The sequence below is a fragment of the Capricornis sumatraensis genome, chromosome 8 (genome assembly GCF_032405125.1).
Source record: "Capricornis sumatraensis isolate serow.1 chromosome 8, serow.2, whole genome shotgun sequence".
NCBI classification, from domain to species: Eukaryota; Metazoa; Chordata; class Mammalia; order Artiodactyla; family Bovidae; genus Capricornis; species Capricornis sumatraensis.
Genome location: NC_091076.1, coordinates 33480567 through 33493335, shown reverse-complemented (window position 1 = coordinate 33493335; position 12769 = coordinate 33480567). Strand labels below are relative to the sequence as shown.

Below are 12769 nucleotides of genomic sequence, written 5' to 3'. Positions count from 1 at the left end.
TGACCCCATGGACTGCAGCCCACCAGGCTCCTCCATCCATGGGATTTTCCAGGCAAGAGTATTGGAGGGGGGTGCCATCGCCTTCTCCGAGGTGCAGTAAGTCAGGAGTGAGCGAAAGTGTTAAGGCCCCTGCTCTCATGGTGCTTACATGTTAGTGCAAGCAGAGAGACAATAAGCAGGTAATTAATTATCTAGTGGTGATAACTGTGGATTGGGTGCTTACACCTTGGCTCATTTCCAGAAAAGTTTGGAGAAAATAAAAACATCTGGGGACATATGACATTTGATAAAATAATATAGGTAAAGTGCTTATTGCAGTACCTGAATGTAGTCGTTATTTCACATATTCTTAAGGAGCCCCTATTCTGCGTGAGGCCCTGTCCCAGGGCCCCTGTACACATGTGATTCCCATCCAGGGGGATTGAAAAACTGGTGCCCCCTGGCCTTCGATGTCAGCTTTCTTGATACCCGTCACTGAAGGAGAGGCTCCAGGCATCTTCACAGGTGGAGAGGTCACCGAGCAGGACAAGAAGGGGTTCATCATTACCGACTTTGGGTGCCAGTTCCCCCTGTGCCGCTTACAGCTGCGTGGCCATGGAGCCCTCAGTCTGCAGAGCCTGAGGACCCTCATCCACAGCGCTGCAGGGTGAAGCGAGGTCCAGGATGGACCCCGGGCTCGCCTCTCCCTCCTGGGTCCGCAGCTCATGCCCTTTCTTTGGTTTCTCGGGCTCCAGACCACTCGGCCCTGAGCGAGGCGAGGACCCTGTTCGTGGATGTGGAGGAGCGCGGGCCGGAGGCCATGGACGTGAAGGAGAGGAAGCCATACCGCTCGCTGACCCGGCGCCGCGACGCCGAGCGCCGCTACACCAGCTCGTCGGCCGACAGCGAAGAGGGAAAGGCCCCGCAGAAGTCCTACAGCTCCAGCGAGACCCTCAAGGCCTACGACCAGGACGCGCGCCTCACCTACGGCAGCCGCGTCAAGGACCTGGTACCACAGGAGGCCGAGGAGTTCTGCCGCGCAGGTGAGGGCGGCCGGGTAGGGGTTTAGGATGCACCTGCCCACGGGTGTGCCCAGGGGGAGGCGGGTAGGGCCATGTGGCCCGGCTGGGGTCGCGCATGCGCACAGCTGTGCCCTGGGACGGCGGCGCACGTGGTTTACCCTGGGGCTGTGGGTGAGCTGACACGCGAGCCCAGTGGGGTAGAGCGCTCCCCGTCAACGCCAGCTCTCCTCTATTTTGGCCGCCTGGCTCTGGTCAGAGCCCTCGGCTGTAGTCCGCTCTTGGTTCATTCATTTGCCTGCTCACCCCTCTTGTGGGCGTAATGAGACCCTTAGGTCCTGGCTCCGTGTCAGCCCCTGCCTGGGGTTGAGTTCTGAGCAGTTTCCGGCTCTCCTCCAAGCCTCTCCGGTGAGAGGCCGTGAGCACTCTTTACTACCCTGATTTGTCTCGAGGATTCATGAAAGGACGCGTTTACGAGGTAAGTGTGATAGCACCAAATGCTGAGTAAGTCCTAGTTATTGGTCTTGTTGTTTGTTCCATGTGTATTCATTTGGCGAACATATCTTAGCAGCTTCTCTGCATTAAGCACTGTCCTGACCTTGAGGCTATGAGTAGCTCAGTGGGCTTCCCTCAAAGTTCAGTTGGTAAAGAATTCGCCTGCAATGCGGCAGACCTGGCTTCAGTCCCTGGGTTGGGAAGATCCCCTGGAGAAGGGAAAGGCTACCCACTCCAGTATTCTGGCCTGGAGAATTCCATGGACTGTATAGTCCATGGGGTCGCAAAGAGTCAGACAGGACTGAGGGACTTTCACTGACCTTGAGAGGAAGATGCTGGTGATCTGAGACCTAAGAATTTAGTAATCTGGGGGGATATCTTGGTGCCTGACTCCCTCTCCTTCAATCCCTACACACCACAGTCATGAAAGCCTAGCCATCCAACTCCAGAATACCTTTCAAATCCATCCCTCTTCTCTATCCCATCAGCCACTGTCATCTCTCTTGGGGATTGACCGCAGCCCCTCTTCACTCAGTGCTGCCGCCTTTGGGCCATGCTCAGCCCTGCAGCTAGAGCGAAGTAGAGCCTGACTCCCCATGTCTTACCTACTGTGAGTTCCTCAACACCAGAGGGCTTTCCCCAAGTCTTTGTCTTTCTGGGCTGTTTTATCCCCTGCCTTTCCACACCCCACCACCCACATCCAGCCCTGCAGGGCTGCTCATTATTCCCACCCCAGCTGTGATATAAGTGGCCTACCCTGGTGCCTCAGTGATTCCTGTTTTTCTGCCTGCAGAGCCTCTTCAATGCCAGGTAGGCCCCTACAAGTCCCTGACAGTTCACACGGCCCTCCCTGATTCTGCCCTGCCCACTCCCCTTCCATGGACAAGGTTGGCAGGGGGCTGTGCCATGTAATTTATATGCCTTCTGATGTTGTTAGTTAACCTTTACAACAACCTCAATGATTCATTTGCCCAAGATCACAGAGACAAGAGGAGCTGGTCACACACACACACACACACACACACACACACACACACACACACACACACACACACACACACACACACACACACACACACACACACACACACACACACACACACACACACACACACACCCGTAGAGCCTGACAGCCTAGCTGGCCTCTCCCCCAGGCACACACACACACACACACACACACACACACACACACACACACACACACACACACACACACACACACACACACACACCCGTAGAGCCTGACAGCCTAGCTGGCCTCTCCCCCAGGCACACACACACACACACACACACACACACACACACACACACACACACACACACACACACACACACACACACACACACACACACACACACACACACACACACACACACACACACACACACACACACACACACACACACACACACACACACCCGTAGAGCCTGACAGCCTAGCTGGCCTCTCCCCCAGGCACACACACACACACACACACACACACACACACACACACACACACACACACACACACACACACACACACACACACACACACACACACACACACACACACACACACACACACACACACACACACACACACACACACACACACACACACACACCCGTAGAGCCTGACAGCCTAGCTGGCCTCTCCCCCAGGCTTCCATTCACGTGGAAAGCTGACCTGTTAGCAAGACTGCCTCTGTTGCTTTAAAGGCAAAGGGTCTTCAGCTCTTTCCCATTTGTGGTTAACAGCTCAGACTCTGACATCAGACAGACCTGGTTTGAGTTGTGACTCTGCCATTGTTATTATCCTAAGTGTCTTCACCTGGATGGTGTGGTCACAGCGATGCTTCCTAATTATAGAGTGGTGGGGAGAGCGAGGACGACGGTAGATGGAGCGCGTGACACTTGCATAAAGCAGATGCTTCAGAAATGCTGCCTGCTTCTGGTTGCCATCTCTGGGTCTCAGTGAGGGGACGCGACCAGTGGTGCCAGAGCTCTCTTCCAGCTCTGTGCTGCTATGCTTGGTGGAGCTCAGTGAGCCCTGCCGGGACCAGAAGGAGCCGCTCTCATCTTCATAAATAACACACAGAAAGCATTCTCAACTCATAGGCAGGCATGGGCACTGCAGCCTGCAAAGTTCTCTTCCTCCCTTTGCCTCCCTGTGAAAGTCACTCACTCGTGTCCGACTCTTTGTGACCCCGTGGACTATATACTTTATGGAATTCTCCAAGCCAGAATGCTGGAATAGGTAGCCTTTCCCTTCTCTAGGGCATCTTCCCATCCCAGGGATTGAAACCAGGTCTCCCGCATTGCAGGTGGATTAGCCTCAAAAATCCTACGATGTTAGCTAAGTTCTCTCCTCCCACCTTTATCCACCCCCCCAGAGTGCTTGCTACCAAAGTGTGTCTGTCTGATTATTTAACTAACTTTCTCTGAGCTACACTGTGCCAGACTGGACACAGAACTGACCAAGACCCTGGGCAGTGGTGGGGGGAAGGCACAGGGACTCTTGGTAAGAGTGATGCCCATGACTGGGAGAGGAGGCCATCTCTGCTGGCTCCCCTCCTGCCTCGAAGGCAGTTCCTTCTCCCTTCCTTTGCCAGTTTGACCTCTTCAGGACTGCTCCTGGGTGTCGTGCCCTTCAAAGCACATACAACCTCCCCTTGTCTCTTCTTACTCCACTCTTCACATTTACTCTGATCCACAAACCTCTCCTCTGAACTCCCACCCTCTGTGCCCCCAGAACTCTTTCCCTGCATCCTCCCATACTTAGGGCTTTAACCCTTCATATGGTCTGGGTTGTATCTCCCCTACTGACTGTGAGCTCTGTGAAGTCAGGAACCACGCCTTGCTCATTGCTGTACATCAGGAAAGACCCAGGGCCGGCTTGGTTGGGTGAAAAGTGGTGCTCCCTGATTGCAAGTCCATTTCCCACATCAGTGGTTTAACTGAAGTATGATTCTCAGTGCCTGCATCCACCTGTCCTTCCCCATCTCCCAAAACACTCATGAGAATGTTAGAAATCAGGAAGAAGCCGTGCCTGATGGACACTGCAGAATGTGGAGGCTGTTTCCCGTTGAAGCTAGTATCCCGTTTGTCCCGCAGACACTGATCCCTGAATGAGCTGCCCTCATCCATGTCTTCCTGGCCTCTGTCTTGGGCACCTCCAGGCTTTCCCGGGGCTCAAGAGATCTGCCAGCAGCCCCAAGCCTTGGCTGTGTGCTTGGCTCCCTGGGTTGCCCCAGAGCCTGCTCACTCCTGTTGCAGCCCACTGGCCTGACAAAGCAGAGGGCAGAGGCTCCTTCCTTGTGCAAAGCCCACTTTTCTCAGCCTGTCACCATCTTCACTTTCTGGCTTCAGGCCTTCCTGACCTGGCCAGAAAGGAGCGTCGGGTCCTGGGGAGCCATTGGCATCTCATGGGCTAGGCTTCTGCCTTATTCAGGAGCCCTCCTTGCTGGCAGGCCCTCCCCAGCCTGGACGAGGAGAGCAGAAGCCCTCTATCAGCTGAGCAGACGTGTATTGAGCCCCATAGGTTGGGTCCCAGGTTGTGCCCTAGGCCCAGGGATTTAGGGATGAATGGGGTACAGTCCTCGGCCCAGTGAAGCCATCTCCAGCAGAGGGTCCAGGCCCTTAAGCAGCTCTGCTCTGCAAAATGCCCAGACCTGAGGACTCTCAGAGGGGGCCCAGAAAAAGAAGCATTGACTTCTGCACAGAGTGTAGGATGAGGGGAGACTTCAAGGAGACTTCAAGGGCTGTTTGAGCTGGGCCTTCCATTAAGGTGTGGAGGGTTTGGGCTGGTGGGGAGGACGTGGAGGAAAGGCCTGTGCATCGACCCTGTGAGTCAGAGGACAAGAGTGAGTCCTGGAGCAGGGATCAGGCCTCTGGGGGGTGACCCCTGCCATTACCCTAACCCAGCTCCCTTGCCTTCCCTCCTAGGCACCAACTTCACCCTGCACGAGCTGGGGCTGGGGGAGGTGACACCCCCGCACGGGACGCTGTACCGCACGGACATCGGCCTGCCCCACTGTGGCTACTCCCTGGGCGCCGGCTCTGACGCCGAGCTGGAGGCGGACACCGCGCTGTCCCCCGAGCACCCGGTGCGGCTGTGGGGCCGCAGCACGCGGTCGGGACGCAGCTCCTGCCTGTCCAGCCGGGCCAACTCCAACCTCACGCTCACCGACACGGAGCACGAGAACACGGAGCCTGGTGAGTGGCCTGGCCAGCCCGCGCCGTGAGCCGGGGCTTCCAGGCCCCGGGGTTTAATCACAGTGCTGATTTTCCGCCCCATTACCTGGGGGCACTGGTGAAGGCGGTGGAAAATTGCCTTGCTCTCAGTGGTCAGAAGGCAGAACCTCTCGCAGAGTCACATGAAATACCCCCACCCACAGATGACAGGCCAGAGACGGGTCGCAGCTCTTTTCTTCCAGATGAGGGGGTGCCTAAGGGACAGGATTATGGCTTACAGGCTGCCTGTGCGTGGAGCGGAGGGGCCAGAGGGCAGCGTAACCCACCCCCTACTGCCCGCCTTCTGTGGCCTCAGCCGTGCCCCCCGCCCAGAACTCTGCTCACAAGCCTGCAGCCACCCTGGGCACTCGCCGTGGGCGCTGCCGCACCCCAGGGTCTTCTGCTGATGGGAGGGTGGCTTTTGCACAAGAGCTGTCGTGTTGGAGTAGCTTAAAACTCCCATCTCTCCCCCAGCTTTCCCATGATCTCATCTGCAGATCTTAGGAAGTGCTGGCTCTGGACTCTAGTCCACTCTCATCTCCGCAGCCCTGTTCCAAGGCCAGAGAGATGCTGAGGGAGAAAGAGATGACAGCTTGTTCGCGCGCCTCCTTGGTGCGGGGGAAGGAAAGGGAGCCAGGTTTCAGGCTGTTCTGCCTCTCTCTGGAGCCTTGTTTGGCAGATCTCGGAGGGATTCCGAGTTGAACGCAGGCCTGGAGCGGGCCACCTAAGCGAGCTCTCTTTCCGCGATGCCTCGTGCTCTTGGGTCTCTGGGCAAAAGAGGTCCCCACGGAGGAGGAGGCTCCTGCTGGACTTTTTTTTTTTTCCTCAGAAGTCCAGGGAGGGGTTCTGCTGGCCCCTGCCACACCAAACGTGGGAGGGGTGACGTGGGGAGGGCAAGCTGAGTGAGAACAGGAAGAGCCAAGCTGCAAACCAGCGCCCCCTACTGGTTTCCAGCTCTAAACGCAGCATCCTGTGTGATTCCTGCCCAGGATTTGGGGGGAATTGGGGAGCCAGGGTGGGGAGAGGGTGGACACCGGGTCAGCGGTGAAGGCTTAGGTGGGTTCGTCTCTAACAAGGATGCTCCAGTGAGTTATATGCACAACACAGTCCCAGGTGTGGGATCATGCAGGAGTCTAGGTAAGGATACTGTCCAGTGGAGAGATGTGATCTCCAAAAAGAGTCAAGAGCAGGAGGGTTGCAAATCCTTGTTCTACCCCTGCTGCTGGAGAACTCGGGCTGTTTCCTCGGGACCCTGTGCACTGGGTTTAACAGATGGGGGCAGCAGCAGGTGATGGGCCCCAACTTGGTAGTTTCACCCTCCCTTGACACTCCACCAGCCCTCTCTGCGCTGGGGAGCCATCCACACCCTTATCCTCTTTCCCACCAAGGCCCAAGCCCAGCCAGAAACCCTCCTCTCTCTTCCTGACTACGCACTGAATTTGATGTGTGAGGCCGGTACAGAGAAAGTGGTGTCCGAACCAGGAGGCAGGCAGCTTCAGGTCCATCACTGACCTGGAGTGTAGCATTGGATAAGTTAGATCCTTTCTCACTATAGATGAGGACCTCAGTTTCCTCACCTGTAAAATAAGCAGTTTTAATGAAATCAGCATTCCTGGTGTTCTGAGAATGTTAATATTTCTTAGTTTGAAGGTGGGGGTGGGTAAAAGGGAGTGCTCTGTGGTCAAATAGTGTAGGAAACATTAAGTTCAAGGAATTTGAACCAGTTTCCTTACTGCAGGACTTCTCAGAACCTTTAACATGTTATTAATCATGCTGATGGATATATTAGCAAGCAGCATCCCCCAAATTGACCTTAGAATAAAGAACCCTTTATTCTCAAAAGATCCAATAAAAGCAGTGTTCCAATGAACACTTGGGGGGAATAAATGAGCCAAATCGCTTGCAGACCCTTTTAGATGTAGGATTCTGTGATTGAAGTCCTCACATTGGAGGTGAAGGTGTATAGGAGGAAAATTATAAACATAATAGTTAATACCTGCTGCTGATTATTAGACCCCTGAGCACAATGCCAAGTGCTTAGCTGTCTGGTCTCATTTACTCATGCTACAGCTTGTTGGAGGAGTGGGCAGCCTGTGGACAAAGTCCACATGGAGGAGGGTCTTGCTAGGGTCTGGCAGCTAAGACTTAGGGAGGGTGGCAGAGACCAGGACAGCCTCTCTGCCCAGGGTAGGTTTTATCATCCCCACTGCACAGAATAAGAAGCACATAGCCCAGAAAGGTTTAAGAAACCTGTGTAGGTCACCTGGCTAGCACGACTTGAATTCGGGCCTGTGTGACTCTTGAAATCTTTACCCTTGTAGCCCTAGTCATAGTGAATTTCCTCTGCAGCAAAGTACTCGGGCTGCTTGTTCATCGGAAGGTTCTCGCCATGGTGACAAATGATCATTTTTCCATAAAGTCATGACAGAATGAATTGCACACCACCCACATTATTGTGTATTCCCTGAGAGCTGAATTGCAGCTGAATTAAGCCTCTGTTGGGTGATAATGACATAATCAACGAGCCTGGAGAGCCTCGGCCTTTGATAGTGGGGACAGGGGGATGGCTTCTTGCTTCCCTGGCCATACCACACTCGCCTCCCGAGCATCCATCCCCATGCTGGGCTGCAGCACTCTAACGCTGTGCGCAGGGAAGGTGGGCAGGCAGATCCAACACCTCCTCCCTTCCAGGCCTGGACTTCCAAACCCACACATCCCTCAAGTGCCCCTGCCCCTGTCCTCTTGCTCCAGGTTGGAAAATTACATTAGTGTCTTTGTTATCTGAAGATCTGAATGACACTGTCGGCCAGGTTGACCTAATTGACGTGAGTGCATGCTCAGTCCATCAGTGATGTCTGACTCTTTGAGATCCCCATGGACTATAGCTCACCAGGCTCCTCTGTCCGTGGGATTAACCAGGCAAAGATACTGGAGTGGGTTCCGTTTTCTCCTCCAGGGGATCTTCCTGACCCAGGGATCGAACCCACATCTTGTGCGTCTCTAGCATCGGCAGGCTCTGTTGTACTGGAGTTTAAATAATGACAGTGGCTCATGCTGAATGTGAATGAGCCATAGGAGTGACTCCCCTTTATCCCCCGAAGAGGTTGATGACGTTCTCGTCAACCTCAATTACAGCCAAGGACTGGGGTTCAGAGGGGAACGGAGAACTGCAGGCGTGTGTCTAGCGGAGCTGGAGCCCCAAGGCTCTTTGCACGAGTCTCTGTTCTTTCGAGGCTGCGCTCCTCTTGTTCCTGGCCCTCCTGCTCTCACTTCTTTCCCCAGTGCTCTCCTCTCCTTCTCTCTCTCTCATCCTCCTGGTCCCAGTTTTCTCCTTTATCTGTGATGAGAAGTCTGATCTTAGCATCAGAACAGAGCTTGACTCCACTGGACGTGTTGGCCGACGCATCTCAGTGTGGCCAGTTTTCAGGGGCAGAAGGAGGCCAAACTGAGGGCCTACCATGTGCCGAGACACTGCACGTGGGCCATTGCCTTCAACCCTCATGAAACAGCATGGCATTCCCATTTCCCAGATGGGAAAACTGAAGTTCCCAGAAGGTCTACTGACTTGGCTGGAGATTGTTCAGCCAGTAATTCAGCAGGTGGGCCAAGCCTGGGTTTGAACTCAGGTCTCTCTGCCGCTATAGCTGAACCTTCTGCCCACCTCTACTTGAATCAGCAACTGAGGACATCAAAGCATGACCCCTAGCAACGTCCAGCCACGGGAACATTGACTGCCTCCACACCCAGCCTTGCATTAGTCAATAGTAATTGTCAACAGTATTGATAGTGGTGGAGGCTTTTGCTGAGGCCATGGTGAAGCTGCAGGCAGCTGCCATCAATAATAACTTTTATGGGGTCCATTAAAGCCAATTTCTGCCCCTGAAGGTTAATGTCAGCAGCTTTTATGTCACTGCTTAATATCCAAAATAAATACAGAATTGACTGGGTAATGTAAACACAAATCTCTCCCCTCAGGGCTGTCAGGTGGAACCAGCCCTCAGGCCTCCCCCCTGCTGAGCTGGGCCACCGCAACGAGGAGCTGGCATCATGCCAGGGCACACAGTTGGCATTCCATAAATGTTTTTTTAGAAAGCAGAGGTTGCATTTGCGCTCCAACCACAGGGTCGGGTGGATGCAGTGCCTCTTTAGCAGTTTCATCCTGTGATATGTTCTGCAGCTGGGCTGAGCTCCTTCCGTGGACCAGGCATCGTTCTAGAATCGAGAATCTTGGTAAATAGCCAAGAGGGGAGATAGAGCTGTGACAGCTTTTCCGCTCTGTCTGTCGCGGGCAGGGTGGAAAAGATGCAGTCCTGGCATCTAGTGAGGAGCCTTGGTCCCAGGTCTGAAACCTTGAGCACGTCACCTCGCCTCCCTACCCAACAGTTCCCGCATTTCTAAAACTGTGTGCCAGTGGCCACGTGGGGCCAGAAGAAGGGAAACGGGGAGTTAGGGTTTAGCAGGTACCGAGTTTCAGTTTGGGATGGTGGGATAGTTCTGGTTACACAGCAAAGTGAGTGCACTCAATGCCGCCGTTACCGTATGCTTAAAAGTGGTTGAAAGAGTTACCTGTGTTTTACCACAGTAATAAAAAGTACAAAAACAGCATGCCGTCTTTCTTCCTTGAAGTGTTGCTGTGAGCCTGCACCACAGCTTTGGCAAAGCAGCTGGTCTATGCTGGTCCTTAATGTCTGCTCGCTATTAATGTTCATTGTTGAAAGAGCTGTGGGGTGACTTCGGAAGGAGCCGTTCACTCTGCCCTACGGGTCCAAAGGCTCTTTCCTCCATCCCACCCACACAATGCACCTGGGCTTGCAGGCCAGCTGAGCAGGATTGCGCTGAAGGTGAGGGTTCTGAGCGAGATGCTCCCAGTGGAGGCAATTGCTCGAGCAGGGCTTGGAGGCATAAAGAGGCGTGGTGGGCCTGGGACACAGTAAGAATTTACTCCCAGCTCTAATCCCAGAGGCAAAGTGATAAATACACATGGAAAAGAAACAATGAAACAGAGTCACAGTTACCCCCCAAATTATCAAGCAGCCTGGGTGTCGAAAGGGAAATTACTGGTTAACCCAATTAGGCGGCCAAATTGCTTATTGAGAGTCAGTAGATTAGGTGAGCATCTTCAAGCTCGATGAGAAAGCTCATTACCAGTTTAACTCCATTTATCCTCTGCCCTCCCTGGCCCAGTGCTCATGAGACTTCGTTTTTATTTTTATTTTTATTTTTTTTCATTTTTCTTTTATTTTGCAAATAAGTATAGCATGGCATTGTAATAGTTGTTTCAATTTGTATTTTATAATTAATAGTGAGGTCAATTTTTTCCCCACATGTTTGTTTGCTATTTTCATTTCTCCTAGTGTAAACTGTCTTTTCTTTTTTTTTTTTTAAATTTTTATTTTTATTTTTATTTTTTTAAATCTTTAATTCTTACATGTGTTCCCAAACATGAAACCCCCTCCCACCTCCCTCCCCATAACATCTCTGTGGGTCATCCCCATGCACCAGCCCCAAGCATGCTGTATCCTTCGTTTTTAAAATCTTGTAAGAATAGCTATCACTAATTCCCTAGAGTACTGCAGCTACCCAGCCATGATACACAAGGCTTCCTTTTCTAGGACAGGAAACTGGGTTCCTTCACTGCGGTAGAGATTACATCCCTATATTTGACTACCCTTCTGCCCACTAGCAGCCTGCACTCCACCCTAGAAAATAGAGGTGCCCAGGAACGAGGGTCACTTACTGGACAGTTACCCACATAACAAGGACTGCAAGCCCCCAAGTTCCAAACAGGATTGAGAAGGGCCTGCAAGAATCAAAGCATCTGGGAATCTGGGAGCTAGAAGGGACACGGAGACACCTAGTCCATTGATTCTTAACTTTTTTTCCCCATTTCCTAGCCAAGAAAGCTAAGACTCAGAGAGGTTAGGTGACCTGCTGAAGGTTGCACAGCTGCTGCTGCTGAGGCTAAGTAAGTTACTTCAGTTGTGTCTGACTCTGTGCGACCCCATAGATGGCAGCCCACCAGGCTCCCCCGTCCCTGGGATTCTCCAGGCAAAAACACTGGAGTGGGTTGCCCTTTCCTTCTCCAATGCATGAAACTGAAGAGTGAAAGTGAAGTCGCTCAGTCGTGTCTGACTCTTCGCGACCCCATGGACTGCAGCCTTCCAGGCTCCTCCGTCCATGGGATTTTCCAGGCAAGAGTACTGGAGTAGGGTGCCATCGCCTTCTCTGGTGGCACAGCTAGTAAACGGCAAAACCAGGGTTTGAGTCCACACCTGTCTCACACCACTGCCCATTGTCTTTCCTGACCACCACCCTCTTCTACTTGTTCTGTTTTATAGAAACAGAATACCCAGGCCTCCCACATTGAGGTGGATTCTTTACCATCTGAGCCACCAGGGAAGCCCATGTTTCCATTAGCTCAATGCTGTTAATAATAATATACATAATCTGGGAGATGAATCTAGCTGTATCCAGAACATAAACTTCCTTCTTTGTCAGTGTTAGTAACTGCCAAAAATTAAATTGAATCCCTAACCTGTTAGAGCTGATCAGGGCCTAGAGATCATCATACTGGGGGGGGGGGGGGGGGGTCGGGGGTCGGGGCGAGGGAATGGATGCTGCGGGGCAGGGGAGGAAGCTGGCAATGAGGCTGTTTGGAGGAAAGCATCCGGGCGGAGGACAGGGCAGGTACCAGGGTCCGGAGGCAAGGAGGCCAGTGCGGCCAGGGCGCAGAGGAGGTCAGACAGGGGAGGTGAGGCGGGACGCGTGCAGGTCGCTGCGTGGGGAGTCACAGGAGCCTCCGAGCGGAGTGGCAGGGTCATTCTGGAAAAAGTGTGGAGCGTCGGAGCAGGAGGCTACTGCAGGAGTCCAGGAGAGAGGATGGGAGCTTGGGTCGGGGCATGGAGGCTGTGGGGAGGGGTTGTGAGCCTGGTCAGGGGCCCCCGCTGCCCTGTCCTGGTCCGCTGCAGAGCCTCGTAAGCAGAGAGGAAGACCGCCATTTTCTTAAGTCTGGTGGCGGAAATGGGGTCCCGGTACTCTCGGTGTGTGGAGGGCTCACACC

The 12769-nt window shown here is 53.4% G+C and overlaps 1 protein-coding gene across 1 annotated transcript in view; it reads left to right on the top strand.

Annotated features, from left to right (window-relative positions):
* Positions 1 to 799: 799 nt before the first annotated feature.
* The window catches only part of TENM4 (teneurin transmembrane protein 4), a 439221-nt gene continuing 427251 nt past the window's right edge, over positions 800 to 12769 (top strand). Inside the window, exons 1-2 of the mRNA XM_068978818.1 lie at positions 800 to 1022; positions 5422 to 5691. Coding sequence (XP_068834919.1) covers positions 800 to 1022; positions 5422 to 5691 — 493 coding nt within the window. The remainder of the gene's footprint in view (positions 1023 to 5421; positions 5692 to 12769) is intronic.